The sequence below is a fragment of the Castor canadensis genome, chromosome 7 (assembly GCF_047511655.1).
Source record: "Castor canadensis chromosome 7, mCasCan1.hap1v2, whole genome shotgun sequence".
NCBI classification, from domain to species: Eukaryota; Metazoa; Chordata; class Mammalia; order Rodentia; family Castoridae; genus Castor; species Castor canadensis.
The window spans coordinates 6302468-6326986 of NC_133392.1; the positions used below are offsets into that span (position 1 = coordinate 6302468).

The window sequence follows — 24519 nt, forward strand, 5'->3', positions numbered from 1 at the left end:
TACTTTGCATTTTTGGTACATATAGCCTACATAACACAGTGTTAATGTATATATAATTTGCTTGGTATGCTGCTGAATTTAATTTCCAAGACTTTGAATTCTGGTTTTTTCACACCTGTATTAAAGGTAAAGAACTTTTGTAAATCAATTGTGTATTGATACAAACTCTGTGGCTTCAAACAGTCAAATGTGTCTTTAACTCAAGGGTCAGGGATTTAGATCAAGCAGTTCTAGTTTCTGGCATTGTAGGGGCCACCGACCATTGACAAGAGGACTGGGCTCTTCTCCCCATGACTTGTCCATTCCTCCCACAGGGCAGCCCAGGCCTGGTTGCATGAATGGTGGAGGTGTCAAAACAAGTATGTTCTCACAGGCAAGCCCATTTAAGGCTCCTACTTGGGTCTTACCTGCACACATCCCACTGACGTGTTGGGGAGCCAAACTCAAAATCAGGGATGGGGAAGTTGGCTTCACCACTTGAGAGGACTGCAATGCCACATCCCAGCCCTGAAGCAGGGGCTCTTTGGCTCTGGGATGGAGGTAGAGGTAATATCAGGGTCATTCTAGCAACTGGCCATAATCCTGAAGTTTCTTTTGTCCTGTCTTTTGACTCCATGTGTGTTTTTTAGAATAGTAAAAGTTATAGGACAATAATCTATATTTGGGGGTTTTAAAATCTCTCCCTTAAAATTATCTTCGTGAGACCTAAGGCTTTATAAAGTTTTCAATTTTTTACATGCTCTGTGGTTTTGCTACTTCTTATTGAGTTGATTTTGCCAACTTGGCCTTTCGTGGAAAAATCCTTTATTGTATCCATGTTTGCAGATTCATTAGTATAAAAAATGTGTAATGCTGCATTATAATTTAATTTTTATAGCTATAATTATACCCATTTCTCTTTACTATTAGAAATTGACAAATTATGTTTGTATATATTTATGGGGTACAAAATGATGTTATATTTTATACTTGCATTTATTTGTAGAGTATAAAATGATATATTTGTGAATACAATGTGGAATGATTAAAAATAGCTAATTAACATATCCATCACCTCCAATATTTATAATTGTTTTGTGGTGAGAACATTTGAAAAGTTTCTCTTAGACATTTTAAAATGTACAATACACTATTATCAGTCAGATTTTGAAATGTACAATTCACTGTTGTCTAGTGCTGTGCAACAGATCTCAAAATAAAACAATTTATTCTGGCACCTGAGGCTTTGCATACTTGGACCAATATTTCCCCATTACCCTACCACCAAGCCTCTGTTCTACTCGTGTAATTGTTTTTTTATTACACTTATAAGTGAGAGCATGTGGTAATTGTCTTTCTGTGCCCATCTTATTTCACTTAGCATACTGTTCTCTAATTTCACCCATTTGCTACAAATAACAGAATTTATTTTTTTAAAGACTGAATAGTATTCCACTGTGTATACATAACACGTTTTCTGCATTCATTCACTATTAATAGACACTTAGTTCTGTAATGTGACCACTGTGAATATTGCTGCAATGAACATGGGAGTGCAGACATCTCTTTGACATACTGACTTCAGTTTTTGGGAGTAAGTGCTCAGAAGTAGGATTGTTGAATCATATGATAAGTCTATTTTTTTAGTTTCTTGAAGAATCCCTATAGAATTTCCCATAATGGCTCTACTACTTTATGTTCCCAGCAACAGTGTACGGGGGTTCTGTTTTGCCTCATCTTTGCCAATACTTTTGTTCACTTTTGTCTTTTTGATAACAGCCTTTCTGACAGGTGTAAGGTGACCTCCCTGCAGTTTTAATTTGCATTTCCCTAATGATTAGCAATGTCAAACATTTTTTTCTTTTACCTGTTGGTGATTTGTCTTTTGAAAAATGTCTCTTCACTTTCCTTGCCCATTTTTTTTAATAGTCAGGCTAGTTTCTTTATATACAGTTGAATTTCTGATTTATTTCAGATAGTAACCCCTTTTTGGATGATTTGGAAATATTTTCCTATGTTTTATAGAAGCCTTTTCATTTGAAGTCATATCATTAGTCTATTTTTGCCTTTATTACCTCCTCTTTCAGGGCAAATCTAAAAGTATCATTGATCAGACCAATGCCATGTAGATTTTAAATTATGTTTTCTTTTAGTAGTTTAGCACTTTATGGCATTATCCTAAATTTTTTTATCTACCTTGAGTTGATTGTTTTGTGTATTGTGTCAGATAAGGGTCCAGTTTCATTCTTTTGGATATAGATATTCAGTTTTTCCAACATCATCCCATTGTGTGTTCTTAACACCGATGACAAAACTCAGATGTCTGTAATGTAGAAGTTCATTGCTTCACTCGCTATTAAAATGGTTGATGTGTTTATTTTTATGCAAATATGATGCCATTTTAATTGCAATCATTTTGCAATGCAGTTTGAAATCTAGTACTGACTCTGGCTTTGTTCTTTTTGCTCTCGATTGCCTTGGATATTTAGGTAATTGTGAACAAAATCACATATTTGTGGTTCCAAATGAAATTTAGGATTTTTTTCCTATTTCTCTGAAAAACAACATTGAAATTTTGATGGGAGTTGCATTGAATTTGTAGATCACTTTGAGTGATATGGATACTTTAACAAAATTTGTTTTTCTGATCTATGAACATAGGATATTTTTTGTTTGTTTGTATCTTCGAGTTTTTTCATTAACAATTTATAGTTGTAGTCCTGTCAGTCCTTCACTTTAGTGGTTACATTTATTCCCACATATTTTTGTAGTTACAGGAATGGGATTGCTCTCTTGTTTTCTTTTTCAGATAATTCATTGTTAGTTTATAGAAATGCTAATGGATTTTGTGTGGTGATTTGGTATTCTGCAGTTTTATTGTATTTATTCCAGCAGGTTTTTTGGTGGCATCTGTAGGGTTGTCTCCATGTAAGATCATGTCATCTCACTTCTTTTCCTACTTGGATGCATTTTATGTATTTATTTTGCAGAATTGCTATAACAAAGACTTCTACTACCAAGTTCAACAGAAGTGGGTAGAGGAGGCACCCTTGTCCTGTCCTAGATTTTAGAGAAATGACTTTCAGTTGTTCACATTGAATATGATGTTACCTGGGGCATCATATATGGCTTTTATTATGTTGAGGTATATTCATTCCTCATCTAATTTGTTGAGCATTTTATTACGACAGTATATTGAATTTTGTCAAAGGCTTTTTCTGTGTCTCACAAGATGATCATGTGGTTTTGACCTTCATTTTGTTAATGTGAATCGTGTTTATTGTTATATATGGTGAACCATCCTTGCATCCCAGGGATAAATTGTACTTGATCACGACGAAAAATTCTTTTAATGCATTATTGAATTAGATTTGCTAGTATTTTGGAAAGGCTTTCTGCATCTGTGTTCATCAAGGATTTTATCTTGGGCTGGCCTTTGTGTCAGGGTAATACTGGCCTGATAAAATGTCTTTGGATGCCCCCCCCCCCACCAACGCTCCGCCACACACACACACACTTCGTTTTTTTAGAACAGTGTGTGAAGGATCGGTATTTGTTATTTTTAAAAATACTTTGTAGATTTAGGACTGAAGTCATCAGGTCCTGGGTTTTTCTTCAATGAGGGCTTTTTTTTTTTTAATTACTGATTCAGTCTCCATACTTAGGCTTTGTCTGGGAAAGTTTCTGTTTGTTCCTCATTTCTGAAAGACAGCTTTGCCCCATGAGTGTTATTGATTGGCAACACATTTTCCTCCAGCAGTTTGCAAATATCATGCCTTCCCTTGCTGAAGAATCCTGCTGTGAAATCCACTAGCAGCCATGTCAGCGCTCCTTTGTATACAGCAAGCTTCTCATCCCTTCCTGTTCTCAGGAGCTTTTCTTTATAATTGACACTTGACTGTTTGATTCCTAGGTGTCTTGGTGAACTCTTCTTTGGATTGTATTTGATTGATAACCTCTGAAATTCCTGTACCTAAATGTTTAACTCTTTCCCCAGATTAGAGAAGTTTTCAGCCATTCATTCCTTAAATATGTTTTCTGGCTCTTCTTTTTTTCTGTCTTCTCCTCTGTAACTCCTGTTCTACAAATATTAGGTCATTTAATGGTGTTCCATTAATCTCATAGTCTTTCTTCTTTTAAATCCTTCTTTCTTTTTACTGCTCTATTTGCATAATTTCAAACTCACTGATTCTTTAGCTTGAGTAAGCCCACTATTGGGGCTTTCTGTTGCATTTTTCAGTTTAGCCACTGTGGTCTTCATCCCTAGGATTTGCATTTTTAATTTTTTCTGTTTTTGTTAAAATTCTTGCTTTATTCACATATTATCTTCCAGATTCATTTAAATTTTTATCCTCCTCCCTTTTGTTTTAGTTCACTGAAATCCCTTAAGAGAATCATTCTAAATTCATTATCTGATTTTCATAAATCTTTATCTCTTTATGGTTCATTGTTAGAATTTTGCTAGCTTATTTTGTAGGCGTCATAATTTCCTGAATCCTTGTATTCTTTGCTTCCATGTGTTGGCGTCTGCACATTTGAGCAGACAGCTATCTCTTGTGGCTTTTGTGTGTATTCTTTGGCAAGGCAGGCAAACCTTCACTCTTAAATCAGGCCCATGATTGTGGATGGGCAGGCAGAACTTATTTTCAGGTTCTCTAGATGACTGGGCTACTCTCTTTGCTCTACGTTTAGGTCAGGCATCTGGCTGGGCTCTTCCACCTGACAAAACCTCTTGTTGAGCTCTAAAACTAAGTAGTGCTTCTGGTTTATCACTGCAATTACCTTTGGACTAGGGTCTTGGCCATGTGGTACTGCTATCTGAGTTCTGCATTTGCATAGGGTTACAGTAAGGTCCCTCAAGTATAGGTAGAATTATTATGTGTGGTGGACAGGACCAGTTGCAATGCTCAGTAGAAATGTATGGTTGAAGATTGCCTCCCTACCTAGGCAGGGACTTAGTGTAGTCTTTGAGGATGAACTGAGTGATATTTACATTTCTGGTTATAGCAGAACTAACCATAACGTGGTGGCAGGCAACTCTCTCCCTAGGTGAAGCCTTAATGTAGGGTCTGAGGCAATTCCTGGAGGTTGGCCATCTAGAGAGTCAAGCCAGGTACAATTTCCTGCCACTTTTGGGAGTGACCAGCTTTGGCTTTGCTATGCTGTTAGCTGGTACCTCTGATTGGTCACCACCATGCGCCATCACCAAGATGGGTGTGCAGGAATCTGGAGGCTCTGCCCTCTTACTTTCTTACTATCTGACCTCAAATGGTGAATCCCTGCTGTTACCCACTGTGCTCATTATGTGGTCAGACTGGGGAGGGCCTCTGGGACGCATCTTGGAATGTCACAGAAGCTAGATCTCTGCCTCTGGTTCTCCCTTCCCACTGCAAAAACCACGCACCCTGGGGAATCCTCTCTGTGTGGTGCTGACTTTGGGGAAGGAGAGAGGGAATGCAGTCAAAGTGAGACTGTCCTCCTATCCTTGCAAGGGAGTCTTTATTCATATCTGTGGTCAGCAGGTGTCTCAGTCCTGTTTCCAAGCTTTGGTGTCTTTGCCAAAGTCTTCTTGTGTGCAGATTGTTGCTAGCTGGACTTTCTGTGGGAGGTAGTGAAGCTCGGTATCTCTTTCTGCCATCTTTGTCCATTTCTCTTTATTTTTAACTTACTTTTATCTTTCTTTGGAATTACTAGATGTTTAATATATATTTAGTCTGTCAGAGAATTAAGTTTTAGTTTTATTAATAAAATCTACTTTCATTTATAGCTTCTAATTTAGTAATTACTATTTATATTAACTCCTTCCTCTTAATTTCATCCTTCTGTTTTTTTTTCTAGTTGAATACTCTGTTCATATTTCTTGATAATAAAAGCATCTTAAACTGTATGTTTGTCTTAGTAAATTTTTGGTTCCATTTCATGTATTTTGATGTGTAAATTCTTCAGACAGATTTAATTTTTTTCTATCTTTAAATGTTTTCATTTTCTGTGAGGAATTTCTGTTTTAAAATTGACATAAGAACTCTTAAGGGATAGACTTTCTGGGAACGACTATGAATCCTATGATGTAAGATTTAATGTAAATATATGAAAAACTTCTATCTCCCTATTTTGTCACCCTTTCAAAACAAAATGGTTACTGAGAATTTCGGTGGACTGAATGGATTTTCTGAGTATTTATTCTGCCCTCTCCATCTCTTTTGGCAGTGAATATACAAAATCTTGCTGTGGCAAAGCCCATGACATTCTCTAGAAGACTTGGATCTTCAGCAGTACTTTTCCTCCCTGAAGTTTGCTCCCCAGACTTAGTTTTGAATGCCAGTTTGTTCTCAACATTATTTCTCCATTTAAATTGCACTTTTAATAATTAATGATTAAAAATTTAGTTAAAATTTAAATGTCTTTTTTGTTTTCATGTATACTTGCCAGTAAGGGATCCATAGAATGAAAATAGGAATGACAGAATTTTAGAAATACAGCAGACAGTAGACATGCACACAGTCTTATGGTTACCAGCCTTTCCCCATTGCCTCACAAATGTTCATGGAGTACCTACCATGTGCCACACTGCGCGTGGTCATTGCTGGATTTCTTCCTTTTCTCTCCTTCTAGAACATAGTTATTTGAAAACTTGGTGGAAGGCAGGAGCCAACTGCCTTACACACATGAGTATTGTTGTGAGATATTTTTGAGGACTTTTACCACAATAAAAATGACTTCTGGAACCACAATAGTATGTTTTTGGACCCCAAAGTTTTTCAAGGACAATCTCTACATCTGCTATTACTTTTCAGATGAGGAAAGCAAGGCTGGAGAGGACAAATGATTTGTCCAAAAACAGATACTGAGCTAGAGAGTGAATAGGAGTTCCTGGGGTCATAGAAGAAGTCTCAGCAGAAAAATAAGTCTAAGTAAATAAATGCAATTATATTTCCCTTTCAAAACAGTCTTTTTCCAATATAAATGCATTGTAAATCATCTCAAATTCACCTTGGTTAACTTCCTTCCATAGAACATTTGGGAGCATGGAATTTGTTGCACACGTGGTTTCCCTGGCCAGCTTAAGACACGATCTTACAGACTTGTGACAGGGGCCTCCTCCCTGGGACTCCTGCTTTCCAAAGTAAGGGCATCTGGAATTCTACAATTGACTTTTTTGTGCCAGAGCAGTCAATTGGTTATAGAAAGGCGTTTTCCTTTCTCTTTAGGGATTATGGCGGGTTCATTGTGGGATCTTCCAAAGGTATATGAGCAGGACTAGGCTGGACCTGGATCCCATTAGCTCTTTCTGTTCACAAACAGTGCTTAGCATTGCAGGAGTCATAAATCTTTTTTTTAATTTTCCTACCAGCAGCCCTCATATCACTCAGCTCTCTCATAAACAAGTTGAGGGACTCTGCAAATGCAATAAAATGGAAAAAATGACAAACTGATGCAAATACAGTATCTGCTGTGTTTTATCACTGAGTACCTCTTTGTGCTGGTGGCTGTCCTGGCCCTGAATGCTGCCTCTGCACACCTGTGGCTGGTAACCTCTCCCTCAGAAAGCCTCCTGGCCCATTGCCCTCTTATCTCCTCCCCACTTCCTTACTCCTGGCTGTGATAGCCGATGTCCCCAGTGCTCCGCCATCTTTGTTTGACACTATTGTCTTCTGTGAAATCTTTCAGAGGCGTTTGACCTTTGTTCACTGCAAGGGCCTGGTACACAGTAAGTGCTCAATAAAAGCCACCAGCAGGTTTTATAATGATCTCAAGTTTGTAAGCTCATTGATATTGACTTCATGTCTTGGACACCTCCACTCTTCAGATATTGCAGCCATTTGAGACTATGGAGTGAGTGGTCATTCTTCTTGAATCTGTGGGCTTCATTTGGCAGGTAGGAGGAGTTCAGCTGTCCCATGGGTAGAGGAATGGGGACTCTGGAGCAGTGGAGAGAAGCTTGCTCTGATCACAATGGGGAATAAGTGGAAAACACTCATAGCAAGAGCAGCTTTAGGGCCTTGATTTCAGGGTTGGCTTAAAGGCCCGGGTCTCATTGTCTACCAAATGGCCTGCATTGAAACTATTCCCTGGGAGCTCATGATGAATGCAATGATACCCCCAATCTGAATCAGAATTGCACCTCTGCCATGATTTTGAGACTTAGCTTGTTTAACCAGGTCCTTAAGTAATTATACATATGGCAGCAGTGACCAGCTGTGGTCTGAACAGTCCATGCAGTACCGAGTTCCCCAATGTTATCTGAGAACTACTTTCAAGATTTTTTTTAGATAGTGTGTCACCTGTGCTGTTTTTCATAATTTATCTTAAAATTTCCTTTGTCAATTTACACATTTTCTTTAAATTTATTTAAGAAGGAAGTTGTACTTCCACATTATAAATAGAAGGTCAGGATCACTTGACATAAATGCTATTAAAATAAATCAAAGGAAAGCCAAACAATGCTATTAAATTCTAGACAATCATGTCTGCTCATATCCTTGGGTAGAGCCCTGTTTCTTTTGTGAAAAAAGGACAGATGGCCAGTGGCTGTGGAAGTTTTCAGCATGTTACACCAAACAGATTTTGTCCTAAGTAAAAGGCTTGAGAGGGAACTGTAAAGGAAACCTTTCCTTAACCTTATGTTTTGTCTCAGTCTACCTAAATGCATCTAGCATCCCGCTAGCTGCGTGGGTCTGGCCCTTTGAAGGATGCTAACAAATGTCGGGGCCCAAGTCCCTCAATGCAGACCCCAGAGTGACTCCCTGAGATAGAAGGGAGGAGGCCAGTGTCCCCCAGTGACCTGAGCACTGTCATGGTCTACTCCTTGGTGTGAGTCCAAAGGCTGCAGAGGACTTGGTGCTAGAAATGGGGAGGGGAGGATGTGGGGAAAGCAGGGTACAGGAGGTGCATTGTGTTAATGAGGAGGTTGGGTCATCAGTCAACCATAGATTATTGTCATTCATTTCATGTGTCCCTCTCCATTACATCCATTCAGTGCATTGCTTCAGCATGTTACAGGTCCAAGGTGTGAGCTCTGACAAGGGGAGAGCTCCTGGTCTCCTGAGGCTGCTGTGCCCCACCTCCACTAGAATGAGGTGGATAATCCCATCCCAGCGAGAAATGATGTATTTGGGAAGTACACTGTAAATTCCTGGAAGACATCGATACAAGACTGCCATATACAACATAGGCAAAACCACACAAAATCCTCTAGGAGACAAGAAGAGTTGGATTCTGGGACAGGAACTTCCTAGAATGTTGGTGACAGTATCAAGCAAAGTGTGTCTCTTTGTGGTTGAGGACACTAAGGTGGCTGTCACTGTCTCTTGGACTAAATTCCTCTCCACCCCCTTCCCTTCCTCAAGTTCAGCCTTCTAGAGAGCTTGCTTCTACTCAGGCTTGGCCGCCCCTGTGTGGTATGTGTGTTTTTGAGATGAGAGTTTCCCTCCATGTGGCTCTGATTTATGCTGATACTGTCAAGTTGAAAAATATAAGCTGTATGATTTCCACAGAAAATCAATGTGACAATTTCTTTGCTCCCCACCCAGCTCTTCTCATGAAAAGTAATCTTGAGGACACACTGGAAACGTTAGTGGAATTATAGTCCATGCCAGTGCATGGACCCTGCTTTCTTTTAGCTGTTTCAGTTTTTCCACTGTCTTCTTGGGAACAAGGAGGGTATTGAAATATTTACAAGAACATCATTGGCCAACCAGTGGTGAATATCGCCTGCTCTCCAATAGCCATGTCTAGGCACTGTCACATAGTTGGAGGAAAAATGGGAAAGAGGCAGAAAGTCTACAGATAGGTGGCTTTTTTGACACTCAAGACAAAATATCTATATTTCAGCATTTCAATTTTCATCTAGACATTTGTCTAACAGGGAAAGCTACTTAGAAGAGCAGCCAGAATAGCTGAGTGCGTTTGCATACAGAGAAATATGTTTTGTGACTTTTTCTATGGTTGAATAGCAAAGGTGAACATAACAGTGTGTGCCTTGTTAAAGGTTTGACGTTGGGTTTTCCTTGATGGTAGAGATACTCAGTTGTTGAGGATGTAAGGGACTCGTGAGGCTTATTAAAATATGAGCTGCCACTCGTGGTAATTGCAGTCTAAAGTTGGAGCTTTAGAAGGAGCTTCCTCTTTGTATAAGGAATTATGCAAATATTTGGCTTGTAGAGGGTATATCTGGATTCTTGTCCTTTATTTTATAACAATTGCATACTTAAACAGGCATCTTTGGCAGCAACCCCCTCATAAACTTATCTTTCTTTAACATATTTTAAAAGCAAATAATTTTGGTATTGTGGTCTGCTGCAGACATCATTTGTAGTATAGCCAGGATATTATTTGAGAACTGCAAAGCTCTGTAGGTATTACATCTGTATATAAACCATGTGTTAGAAAGATATAAATTCAGTTTTGTAATATTTGTTAGACTGCTCTTGGCTTTCAATCCGTGCCAAACATGTGCTTTGGTGACAGATGGAGTCATGTGAGCCCTGAATGAAACACTATTGTGTGTAGACTGTTGTCTTCCAACAGTAGGGTTGGAGAGGCTGGAAGATTAAAGAGAATTGGGTTGCTAAGAGGTGTGTTTTTCACTGAGTGTAACATCCTTTCTCTCTCCCTCACACGTTACCAGCTTATGAGGATCTCAAATTCCGTGTCAAAAAATATTATTAATTTGCATTGTGAATTGGTGCAGAGGAATTAAGTTTAAGGCACTCTCATGTTAACTTTACATTTTGAAATTAATATATTTTTCTAAGGAATTACTGAAGGATTTTGGTTTTGTAGGCCTATGAACTATTCAAGGAAGGCTGGATCAGCACCCACATTGCTCGCTGTCATTCTTAGTTCCCCATAAATCCCAACCAAGCCACAGGAGTTCCTACTTCTGAGTGTCCAACAGGTGGAAAGAGGGATGAGACATGCCCCTGCTATTGCCTTTTAGAATTCCAAATATAGGTCCCCATAAAAATGCATGGGGCTTCAAGTCTAAACCTGTTACCTGAGTTAGAACTCATAGTGCATTTTTAAAAATGAAGTGTTCTAAATTGATGGCACAAGAGTCAACTACATTATGAGTTAATAAGCATTTGAGAATCAGCCTTCAAGAACTTACTTGGCCTATAGAAAATACCTTTCAAAACTCCAGTCATCAACCTGTGCCTTTTGGTGCGCTTGCTGGGGTGTAGCTCTCCCTTGGCTGCTGTGGCAGGTGTGCACTGGTGAATAGGGAAGGAAATGACAGGTTACCATGGTGACACTCTCTATTATGGCTCCTTAGTCCCCTGCTCTGATCTTAATTTGGCTCTCGAAGGAAGCTTTCCTGCTGGGCACATAATGAGTGAAATGTTTTAGACAAGGACTCCAGTTGACATGGCAGTTCTTTCTCATTAAAAAAAAATCAGTAAATTGGAATTCCGCTCATAAATAAGACACATGTGGATTTGGTTCTAGGCATCAACCTGCAAATGCAGATATTCCTGGGTGAGCTAAGAGTGAGTCACCTGTCAGAACTTTGAAGAACAAAGAACAAGCCCTGGGCCCCCACCTGTATCATCATGACCACAGTCAGGCCACAGAAACTTTCATTTTTTTGGATAGTATTTCACTGAACAAATGGTTATCTACATCTGGAGATAATAGGGCAGGGGATTTGAAGGACAAGGCTTCTATCTCTTGTTATGGCCAGTTTCGATTGGAGGGTTGGAGAGTGGGGTGGTGGAGATAGACAAAAGAATGAATAAAAAAATCAAGTTAGATAGTGGTAAGTTCCAAAAAAGAACGAAACAGGGTGATAGGTTAGAGAGAAACTTGGGCTGGGAGGAAGGATGTAGAATTAGGGCAGCCTCTGTAAGGGGCAACATTCAAGCTAAGTCTTGAATAATGAAGTTTGGGGGCCTCTTGAAAGTTTGAGAATAGACTCTTCTCAGCAGAGGGAATAGCAAATACAGAGGACATGAGGTGGGATGTAGCTGGGCATCTAAAGGGGTCACTGGGTGATCAGCGTGGCCACAGTACAGTAAGCAAGACGACACTATCCGGAGATGACGTTCCAGAACTTGCAGGACCCAGGGAGGAATTTGAATTTTGTTATGAATATCTCCCGGTCAGAGTGATTTGTGTAGTAATTGCTCAGCTGGTATTCACCATTGTAATCAGCAAACATTTATTGGTTATATAATCCATGCTCAACCCCTCATTTTTACTTTATGGAAAGTTCTTGTCAGTTTTTCTCCAAGCTTCTTACACTCTGTTCCTGGGCAGAGAGTATTTCCAGGATGAGTCAGATTTACCCTGCTTACAATCCTTAGGATGGCTTCCCACTGCACTCAAAATCCACACTCAAGATCTAACACTTCATAGTTGGAAGGCCAACTATGACCCGATCCTTCTCTATCTCCTGTCTTTCTGTGCCCCCCTCTACATTATTTCCCTCATTCCATTTTAACCACACTGATAGACTCTGTTCCTAGCGCAGGCTCCCAATTGCTTTAGGAAACTCACATTAGCGTTTTCTTGACAGAAGACCCTGGCATGGATGGTTGCTCTTATCAAATGTCCCCCTCCTTTAGGTTGGAGAGAGAACCTTCAGGTGAAGGGAGCAAGTCCCTTCTCTCAGTGTGTGATGCTTGGCTGACACATTGGTGCTAATTTTATGGAGAATTGGAACTCTATTTAGAACAGTTAATACGTCACTAGTGTGGATTTTAAACCGATGACAGTGTTCAGATTAGAAGTGGGAGAGTTTTAAGAAGAAAGAATAGAGTGAAAACAAAGCACAAACACCCAGTGGGAGTTGTTGACTTGGGCAATGCAAAGGAGACTGTGTCAAAAGATCACTCAGCTACGTGGCTTAAGAGGGAGTGGTGGTGGAATTAACAAGACACTTATGACAGAAAATGTCTTGTTTTTTGCTCAAAGATGGAGATGAGAAGCCTTTAATTTTTAAACATGTTGAATTTGAGGTAGCAATGATAAGACATTGAAATGAACATGTCCAGAGGACATTATCATTCAGACTGTGCTGGGGTGAAATGGCCAGATGGGAAAATACTGAGTCCAGATACATCCTCTTAAAAAAAAAAACCATGAGTTCTCTGGGGAGCAGGGAGGGTGGAGGGGACAGAGGGCCAAGAACTGAAACTTGGGGGATGTTCAGGAGGAGAAGGCAAGATCTGGTCAGAGAAGCGGAAGCACCTGCTCGCCAGGCACTGTCAAAGCAGGTGTGTGTGTTGCAAAGGTGGTCAATGATGCCAAAGCTTAAAGCAAGGGGAGATGCAGACGACTTCTTTCTCACCGCTGTTTAACTCCATTTACTATAATAGAAGGCCAAGTGGAATAAATGAGGTTCTAGCTTTGTCCTTTTACTGCTAATGTCCAAAAATTATTTCTGGGGTATAAATTTTTTAATAATTCTTCAAAGTCAACTTTGAAGAATTCTGACATTTCTCACTCCCTACCATGAAAGTATTTCAAATGAACAGTCTGTCTTTGTCTCTCCAAGGGACAAAGTGATTAATGTATTGAAATGCAAAGAATTGGGAATTTGTCATTAATTCTGACATTTACTATTGGGTAACTTTGGGAAAAACCATTACCACTCTATAGTTTAGTTTCACAATTTGTAAACTGGGATTATTATCAGCTTCCACTGACCAGCCAAGGGGTAGAAAAACATAAGTGGATGTGGTGAATAGCCTCACTCCCCACACATGGGAGGCACTGTAGGCATGAGAAGAGATGTTTATGTGCGGTAAGACAGCTTGTGCTTGGGGTATGAATCCATTTGAAGCATTTACGGGAAGCTATAACTAGCTTTCTTTTGAATTTCAAAATAACTCATAAAACATCTTTTCAAAACTGTAATTGTTCCATAGTTCTTGATTGCTTTTATTTCCTGTGGGCTCTGTCCTCCAGCATGCCCGAGGCTGTGAGCTCTAATGCCAGGAACACTCTTGGTTTATCATCATGGGTCCAAATGATTGATGTTTTCAAGTTTATTTTTTCCATAATAAAAGTAATATGTCCTGATTATAGAAAAATCAGAAATACACACAAACATAAAAAAGAAGAACATAATGAATTCATAGCCCCAGTGTTCAAAGAAAACCAGCAAGACTATTCTGGTTTGTTTCTTTCTAAGCAAAAAGCTGAACTAAATGACATCCAGTCACCCTTTTACACCCATGATCTCACTTGGTCTTCCTGCTAGCCTTCTAAGTTGGGTGGTGGTCATACCCTCACTTGACTCACAAAGGATCTGAGGTGCAAGGAATGTGAGCAACTCGCCCAAGATCATGTACAGAGCAGTGTGCGGACGCTGATGTCCTCTGACTGAATCCCACAGAGTCTTCTCTCTGCCAGGCTACATCACGATAATGTAGCTACTTGGGTGGTTAGCTGTGGTCTTAGATTCCAAGAGAGTCTGTTTCAGCCATGTTTTATCAATGAGTTGTGCAATAAATAGTCATATGGTGTCACTTCCCCAAACCAAGTGGCAATTGTCCCTTTCACTTCTCTACTATTTCAGAGCCCTGGAGTCCAGACTCAATAAAGACTTCTACATCTCTGAGCCTGTTGTTACTGTGTTCTCTTGAGTGCCCTGGAGTACTTTGAAGGGCCTTCAAACTGCTTAAGGATCAACTGTTTTCATATCCCTCTGCCTCCCTCCACCCTGGGAAACCTTGTCAACGAACTATGCTTTGCTCCACCACAGTTGCTGAATCTTTTCTACCATCTGTATAAATAGCAATGCCAGAAGCAAGGTGAATGGCAAAGGCTCCGACTTGCTGATATCTGCAGCTCTGGTGATGGCTGCTGTCTCTGAGTCTTTTGATACTAAATTGCTCCAGAATAACATGATCGTTCTTACAAGATTCAGATTAAATATAAAAGTACTATCAGTGGACTGTGTTTTAGAGCAATGTTTAAATTTATAGAAACATTGAGAAGCTCAGATAAATGGTTCCCAGATACCCTACAGCTCATTTCCCCTTCTCTTAACATCTGACATTCGTATCGTACATTTGTTGCAACTAATGAACAAATTTTGACATATTTTAAGTAAGATTCACACTTTACTCATCTTTCCCCTTGGCTTTTATTTATTGTGCTTTTCCTGTTCCTGTCCCGTGCAGGATTCCATGCTGTATTTAGCTGTCACATCTCCTCAAGCTCCAATTGGCTGAGGCTGTCCTGATTTTTATGATGTTGACAGTTTTGAAGTGTACTGGTTAGGTGTATTTTAGGACACAGCTCTTTGGGGATTTACCTCATGGTTAGACTGGGGTTGTGGGATTTGAGGCAGAAGATCACAGATGTGAAGTGTTGCTCTCATATCATGTCAAGGGTACCAACCCCCCAGATGACCCCTGAGTGTTGATTTTGGCCTTGATCTTTTGGCTGAAGTAGGGCTTGTTAGATCTCTCCACTATAATAGTGCTCTTTTCAGATGAACTTTTGCCTTTGATTCTTCTGCGGCTCCTTAAACTATGTTATTTTAAAATTACAAAGCTAATTTCCATTTAGGGAATATTATAGATGAGATGAAAGGATGAGGTTATTTGGTTGAGGTTGAAGATGTAAATCTGAACCAAAGAGCTATTTTTGCCTTTATGGGAGACTGTAAAGACACTACCACTTTACCCCAGAATGAGTAGGCAGTCCTGTATGATTTTATTTAGCTCTTAGGTATTTGGTGCTAATAAAAATGCTGAATGAGTTTCTGAGGCAATGATCCTGGCTTTTGCAGCTCACAATGGCTGCTTCAACTTTCCTTTTATTTCCCATTAGATTTTCAAAAGAACATTCATCTCAATTCTGCTTTGGTACTTCTGATCGATTGTCATCTCTTAAGTAATGCAGGTGTCCACAGTGATTTCCGTTAAAGAGGGACTTCAGGTCCCATGCGTCATTTCCTCTCAACTGAGTGACCTCATCCGACTTTGTCTTCTCTATGCTCATTGGGTGGTATGCATGCATCCTGGTATTTTCCTTCCTTTCCTTTTCCTTTTCCTTTTCCTTTTCCCTTCCCTTCCCTTCCCTTCCCTTCCCTTCCCTTCCCTTCCCTTCCCTTCCCCCTTCCCCCTTCCCTTCCCTTCCCCCTTCCCTTCCCCCTTCCCTTCCCCCTTCCCTTCCCCCTTCCCTTCCCCCTTCCCTTCCCCCTTCCCTTCCCCCTTCCCTTCCCTTCCCTTCCCTTCCCTTCCCTTCCCTTCTATCCATCCACTGGGGTTTGAATTCAGGGTCTTGCATTTGCTAAGCAGGTGCTTTACCACTTGGGTCACATACCCAGCCCTTCTTTGCTTTATTTTTCAGATAGAGTTTCACAATTTTTCCTGGGGCCAGCAGTGGGCTGTGATCCTCCTACCTCTGTCCTCTCATGCAACTGAGATGACAAATTGGTGTCACAATACCCAGCTTGGTTGTTGAGATGAGGTCTTGCTAACTTTTTGCCTGGGACTGGCCTTGAACCAGGATCCTCCAGATGTTGAGTAGCTGGGATTATAGATGTGACCCAGTGCATCTGGTGTGAGTCCTGGCATTTTTTAGTTATCAGTGTGTACTCCTGATTTTCTTACCAGTAGTTATGAAAATGTCACTGCTGAGCCTAGAAACGTGGATATCAATATCCTAGACTGATGTCATACGTCACACTTTTTGAAGGTCTTTGCTGCATTGCCTCAGTTGTGCTTCCTTAACACAGTGGGACTCACGAAGGGACAGAGAATGGAACAACAAAGTTTTCATCTTGTAAAGAGTGAACCCCAGACTCGGACAGTGACAAAAGTCAGTGAGTGAAGGAGGAGTCTAGACCAGGCCTGGATCCTGTGGGTCCCCGATGGTCTTTGCCCTCTGTCAGCTGTGGTACTGATCTCCATCTTTGGAGAACTGAAGCATCTGGGTGGGCACCTGCATGCTGTGCTGTGTGTCTCCCACTTGGCTGTGTTTCCCTTCATAAGCTGCCCAAGGGGCATTGGCTGAGCCAGGATGTGGCAGGGCTCATGTAGCAGCCAGGGTCTGGGTGGCGCACATTGGAGCCACCTGGATCACTTTGGGTGTGTCTTCTTTGCCAGCTTTTCCATAACTTCAAAGCCACCATTATAAAGACTCTTGCCTGAGGAGAAACTGGACCTATAACTTCCCTCTTGACCAGACTTAATCAAGTCTAAAGATGACAAACCCTGATGAAGAGACAAGAAAAGCAGGCCACACATCCAGTAGGAAACTGAGCTGACTTCCATAGAAGATAACTCTGTTAGAAACCAAAATATCTCCTATCCTTTCTTCCTTAATGAGGTCATTTTATCCAACAGCAAGCAGTGTGTCAGGTTACCCAAGAGTAAAAACGCTGGAAGTTCCTCCCAGTATAAGTCATACACATTTCCTATTTAGATAACAGTGAGTTTTGTCAATGTCCAAACTTATATTATACAAAACAAAATGTATGCAAACTGTGTTTTATAAGGTCATATTTTTTGAATGTATGCATCATTCAAGACCTGCTTTTATGGTTTGTCAACAAGATCACTCCATAAAGTATATTCTGATATCTCACAGCTGTGGATAATTTATTCTGTCTATCCATGCAGCACAAATAAAATTTTTATTTGCACCATCTAAAAGAAATACCAGTGTATAAATACATAAGCAAAACTCATAAGAAGCAGTCTTCTGACTTCAGATGCTGCCGAGGGGATATTGTGCACCCAATTAAAAAGCTGAGAGATGGCTTCATTGTCCATTTACACAGATAGTAAATACTGTGCTCAGCAAATAGTGCAGTTTCTCAATTTCCTAAAAGGGTTACACAACGTCCCACAAGTGCTGGCACAGTCCGCTTGCAAATTCTCCTAGGAGTATTTTGAAATAAAGCCTGTTCAAGGAAACCATTTGAGCCAAAAAGGGCTTCTTTTGGATTAAGAAGCTGGAATATATAGGTGAAAAGGGAATTGCTCAGTGGTTGGAGTATTTTGTCAGATTCTGTCTTTCTCTGCCACCAAGAACATTGAAGGAAACAATCCTGAGGACTCAGAATGTTCTTCACATCCAGTTTGTACAACCTCAGCCTGAACAAATCCGAGGCCCTACTGGGTCCTCCCTGGTGTTCCCAAAGGTAAGGCGTGGAGTTACTGTCTTCCCCGATCCCTTGCTGGTAGAGCACATGTTAATGCTTGAGTAGGAGACGTGGGTTTCACGTTTCCTCTCCTTCCTCTTGACAGCTTCTCAAGTGAGTTCTAATAAGTGCAAATAAATACCTTTCTTCCAATATCTGAGGCCTGGTGAAAATCTTGCCAGCCTTTTGGTCTGCAGCTGGAAGCACATGGCAACTTCCTGTCCTGTGCTTGCCATGGTGGTTAGTAGGAGACACACAATGCCAGTGTTAAACCTCTTCCCCTGCCCAATTTAACAGGCCCTTGAAGAACAGAGTTTCCTATTCATTCACCAAACTGACTTTGTTGCAAACTTAAGTCAAAGCTGCCAGGAGTAGTTTGTAATTCAACTGGTTTATTTATGTGGAGGAAATGTTAAGAGCCTGTAATCACTCTGACAGTTTTACCTGGCTTTTCAAAGAGCACTATGATGACCACAGTAACACTTGGCATATGGCATGGTTTTCAGTGGTCAGGGGGGAGAAGTTCTGGCTGGGTGTGGTAGGACACACCTGTAATCCAAACTATGCACGAAGTAGAAATAGGAGCACTGGGGTCTGAAAAGGCATGGCTCAAGTGGTGCAGGGCCCTGAATTCAACCCCCAGCTCACCCAGAAAGAGAGGGAGAGGGAGAGAGTGTGCGTGTCTGTGTGTAGAAGTTCAGATGGATCTCCATGATACTACTTCAAATTCTGGATTTACAGGGGAATTGCAAATATAACATCTTGAATAGCATGCCCCTCTCTGTTATCTGCAATTAATTGCAGTATGCACACTGGAGTCTGACTCTATAGGAACTGCATAAATGGATCTGAACCCACTCCAGCCTCTGACTTCCATGGGATCCTGGGCAAGAGACCCAGGTGTTACAAAGCTTCAAGAATTATGCCATTGACATCGGCCAGCTGAGGCTGAGCTGTACTTCCCATGGTAGCTTCACATACATTTTGTTTTGCATAATATAAGTTTGGACATTGACAAAACTCACTGTTGTCTAAATAATAAATGTGCACAGCTTATACTGGGAAGAACTTCCAGCTTTTTTGCTGTTGGATAACCTCACTGCTTGCTGTATGGATAAAAAGGCCAGCACCAGCCTTCTTGTGGAAGAGCATCCATGGATCATTTTCCCAACTTGCCATGCTCTGCCTATTTCAGGAAAAGGACAATACTCATCCTGTCTTGGCTGATGTGATCTTCAACCTTCCATTGGGGCTGGAGGTGTCCCATCTTTGGTCTCAGCTTTATGCACTCCCCAGCTCCAACCACCACCACAAAGGGCTTCCCTGGCTTAGCCATCAAGGGTGCCATTCCTAGCCACACTCCTGTCACCCCAATTTTCTTCTTTAATTTTTATCCTGGAATAAGATTGGATTTGCAGGACACTTGCAAACATGATAAAGGGTCTCCCAGAGTCCTGTTCTTTTGTAACACTTTCTGCTCTCCAAAATGGTCTTCAAAACTGAGTGTCCCTTATCGGGTCCCCTGGGACAAGAAGTATTTCAGAGTTTGGATTTTATAGAACTTCTTTTGTTGTGAAATATTTGCATCTACTTAAAGAGGTGTCTTGGGGATGGGGCCCAAGTGTGAACACAAGATTCAATTATATTTCATATATGCCTTATACACATACCATATTACATTCAACATATTTAGTGCACCTGCCTTTTGACTGACACCCATCACAAGAGATCAGGTGTAGACTTTTCCACTTGTGATGCCAAAAAGTGTCATAGTTGAGATCATTTGAGAGTAGTGATGCTCAGCCTATATTGGTTTGGTTATTTCTGTGCCAGTATGAGAATTTGCACCAAAGGGCAGCTGTGTCCCTGTCTTAGATGAATAGGACTGAGGTGGCTGAATTTTAAGCTGTGTTTAATAAATGAAAGTTATCGTAGTGTACATGGATGCACATAGGTGTGCTGGCCTGAAGTACACACAATGGGTGTTTTGAGTGGAAGCATCAGGTCTAAAGATCCTACAAGCAAGCCCATGTCAAAGCCAGCTTTTAGTAAGCACTTGGCAAGTGAATGGACAGACAAGCTGTAGGACCAGGGACCTATAGCTGCAAACTCCTGCCGTGCTACTTGTGAGCACTCTGCAGACCACAAACTGGAGTCATGGGAGGAGGCTCATTGACTGAAGATCTCTGTAGCTGGGAGGACTTCTGGTATCTTGCATTCATTCAGATAGTCCATCCCTTCCCCTTCCGGTTAGCACTCCACAGATGTTCACAGGTGTCACCACCTGGAGCCAGACCTCTCTGCTGGCATGGATGGGACTCTCATCTTCTGTCTACAGGTTTATTTCTGGGGACTTGGATCCATTCCAGCCTTGAGTTCCCCCTTGCCTTTCCCTCCTCACTTGGTCTGTGACCACATTACCATGGTTCTATCTTCCTATGTAACTGAGGGATTCAGCTCATCCCTCTGCCTCTGGTCATATTCCTGACCTCTTCATCCTTGATCTTCAATAACTGGCAGTTTTAGAATGCTTAAGACCAGCTTCAGAAAGTTCTGGAAAGCCTGTGTCAGACAGTGAATGCTCCAGTAGTACTCCTTTTGTAACCTGACTATGACTGCAGACTTCCACACCGAGAATGATAAAATGGTGTGGATTTAACAGTATTGGGGGAATTATAAAATGTCTAGGATTAAAATTTCAATACCGTTTGTGCCCAATAAATGAGAACTCTTTAGTAACTCTAAACTGTGCTGTGATGACTCAGATCTGAAAATCATGATTCCTGGCTCAAGAAATGAGAATAGCACATGAGGGAATCTGGTCCCATCCTTCACTTCTGGGGTACAGTGTGGCTGTTCTGAATAGCAGGTGTGTGACTTCAGGAGAGCAAGCCTAGAAAAATCACTGTGTTTGTTAAGAAAGTGATAACTCTCTCCAGAAGAGAAAATGTTATCTTTTCCACTAAGATTGTTTATGGAAATGGGGTCAAACTGAGCCTGTGTTGGTAGAGTAACTGGTTCAACAGACAGCACTGAGAAACAAGAGCATATAACAGTTTATTGAATGAATTGAGGTTTTTTTTTTACATAAACCAGTCTAGTCAGTCTGAACTGTAAATTAATTTTGTCTATAGAATCACTTACTGAAGCATATAAAATTAGACTTCTTAAGTACAGGGAGAAAATTGGCATTGCGTCTAACAGATTCGCTGGGACTTAAGTTGGTGGATTTAGTCTTCATACAGCTAAAATCTTGAGGCTTTGAGAACTAATCTCATGTAAAGGGTTAATTCATCATTTTAAAAAGTCACTGCTTATGGGTTTTTATTGCTTATTTGAAGGATGGAATTATAGACTTCAACTATGATAAAACCCAGCCATGGTATAGATCTGGAGGGGAAAATGTAAATTTGTTTTCTGTAAGGTGCAATATTTTAATGGTGGGATGGACAGAGAACCCATCAGTTTTAACTCTTTCTTGGATTTAATGGATTAGTGTTTCCCTGTACTTATTCTGCCTCCAGATATTTTCACCATGTCATTTATGTAGCAAACTTCTGATGCCACGCTCATTCCAACCAGGATGAAAATGCGGCTTCTTTTCTTTTGATTCAGGGGTGAGCTTATGGGACCAGGAAGGAGCTTACGAAGTTGCCAGCGCCTCTCTTCTGAGTGGGGACCTGGGGACCACAGGAAGGAGCATCAACTCGAAGGTCAGCAGGGGTTTTTATTGTTTGTTTTTATTTTGTCCTCAGCTTGGGGGCTGGCTAGTTTCAAAATCATGTTAACTGCATCATATTCTGTTATTCAAAGTTTCTCTTTACCTATTTCAATGCTAACTTTATCCTCTGAGAATGAAAGCCTTATTCTTGGGAACTTAAGTACAATTCAATTTTGATGGGACAGTCTAATGAGTGACTCAGCAGGCACCAAGGATTACATTTCTGGCTATCCAACTTCCATCTTTACATTAATGATTGGTATTTTTTTAATATTCATGTCTATTGAATATTTAACCAGCATTTTGTCGTCTTAATCGATTATTGGTAGAAATGTTTTCATGCGATTTAAAAAATTCATAATATGTTTTAATATAATCTAAACTTTTCTTACTTTAACACGTTTGATTTGCATTTCTATGATGTAAAAGAATGCTATAAAATAATTGAACTACTAATGATTGAATTAAATATTTGTTTGAGTTTTGTCTGCCAAGTTTACATTTAGATTTCGAAACTTGTAGGAACAGTTGGAAAGTGATAAAACCTATAGAAATGTGAGCCCTTGGGGAGATCACATGGACAGTTTTGTCCTTGTAGCATGCGGAAGAACTTTTTGATCATTTTCCATGACAGAAAGCAGACTCTTTTAAAAGACCAGTTGAGATTGTGAAAATCCCATGTAGCTTTCTGGAATGGTTGCAGTGGACCACCTTTATTTGGGTTTTGGTAGGATGATTTACATCATTATTTCTAAAGCATTTGCATTTCAAATTGAGTATTAAGAAAAGTTGAGGGATTGACTAAAGGAGCCAAATAACAGAATCTGTATGAAAAAAAAAACCCTTCAGATTGATGGAGGTGTCGTGAATTAAAGATACAAAGGGCAAGTCCAACATGGTGGTATTGATGATGCTTCCTGGGAGGAAACTTAAGATCTTGAAAAAAATATCATATTGCTACTAAGCAGCAATATTAGAAACCATACGATAGGTGCAGAAAAAGAGGAAGATATTATTTGATAAGAACACGTGCATTTAAAATATTTATAATATAAAAATGTGGAACAATCTAAACTTTCTTGATTGGCAGAAGCCATTATGAGGACTGTTCCTGGGAACAGAATTGCCAGTTTAGCTAATAAAATACCAAATACCTGGTAAAGGGTGGATTTCAGGTAAACAGTTGGGACATACTTACACTGAAAAAGTCTTCATGTCCCAGAATTGTTTACCTGACATGAAGATTTAACCCAGAGTCCTGGCTTTCATCTGGCAACCCAAGCTGGGGGGAGTCAACATGAAGTTTCTGAGTGTGATGGGTTTCCATTGGTGTAGGTCACTTCAGGTCTGCTCTGGGTTTCAATCATGGCTTTGTCCTTCCTGTCCACTGGATGCCTAGCAGACATCACAAGATGTGATCAAGGAAGAACTGGTATATCCATTGCCAGCCCAGCTTCCTTACTACCCAATGGTTTCAGATATGACTACCATCTTTATAGAAAACTAACAGAAACTATTATTGTTCAGTACAACTCCCAATTTCTGTGTGATTCCACTCCAGATCCAGAACCAGGAAGGTGACTGTCATGTTTCTAAAATAAACTGCACTCAGATAACTCCATGTTTGTGGCATTATTTAAGAATAGGGACCTATGTGACATGGGAACAGCATTGTGTTGTAATGCCATGGGGCTTATCTCAATAGACAACTGTGACATCAACATTGCGACTTTATAATTACAGTAGACTCTCACATTTGGTGGATCACTGGCAAACCCTGAGTGAAAGGGGATCCATGTAAGTGATCGGTTAGCATGTGCGTGACTGTTTGTCAAGTTCTCTAGTCAGGTGTGGGTATGTGCTGTGGGAGGAGGGATCTATGACTGTACCTGTCCTTGTTATCAGTTTCAGTCAAGATTTTAACTTCAGCTGCATCAATACAGTGTATCTTCACATGGACAAAGTGTATTTGCGTGAATGGATTTTCAGCACGAGTGGTCTTCTGCACTTCCTGCTTCCTTTTGTTCAGCTGGTTTTTAGTGGAGAACTTCTGACGTGCCAGGTGCTGGGCACACAGTCATTGAGGAAGACAGCTAAGCATTCTGTCCCTGCACCTTACATTCTAATGAAGAAAACACAAATAAGATAACTTGGGATTGTTTTAAGTGTTAAGAAGGAAGCAAACTATTCTAGGGACCAACGGAGGAGATGCATTTGGATAGATTGGCCAGGAAACACCTTTCTTTTTTTTTTTTTTTTTTTTTCATTTTTCTTTTATTATTCGTATGTGCATACAAGGCTTGGTTTATTTCTCCCCCCTGCCCTCACCCCCTCCCTTACCACCCACTCCGCCCCCTCCCGCTCCCCCACTCAATACCCAGCAGAAACTATTTTGCCCTTATCTCTAATTTTGTTGTAGAGAGAGTATAAGCAATAATAGGAAGGAACAAGGGGTTTTGCTGGTTGAGATAAGGATAGCTATACAGGGCATTGACTCACATTGATTTCCTGTGCGTGGGTGTTACCTTCTAGGTTAATTCTTTTTGATCTAACCTTTTCTCTAGTTCCTGGTCCCCTTTTCCTATTGGCCTCAGTTGCTTTAAGGTATCTGCTTTAGTTTCTCTGCATTAAGGGCAACAAATGCTAGCTAGTTTTTTAGGTGTCTTACCTATCCTCACCCCTCCCTTGTGTGCTCTCGCTTTTATCATGTGCT

The 24519-nt window shown here is 40.5% G+C and overlaps 1 protein-coding gene across 2 annotated transcripts in view; it reads left to right on the top strand.

The window, feature by feature from the left end:
- Positions 1-24519, top strand: part of Adam12 (ADAM metallopeptidase domain 12) — a 332872-nt gene that overhangs the window by 27648 nt on the left and 280705 nt on the right. For both annotated transcript variants that reach the window (XM_074078072.1, XM_074078071.1), the window contains exon 2: positions 21701-21798. In XM_074078072.1, the coding sequence (XP_073934173.1) occupies positions 21701-21798 (98 nt within the window). The remainder of the gene's footprint in view (positions 1-21700; positions 21799-24519) is intronic.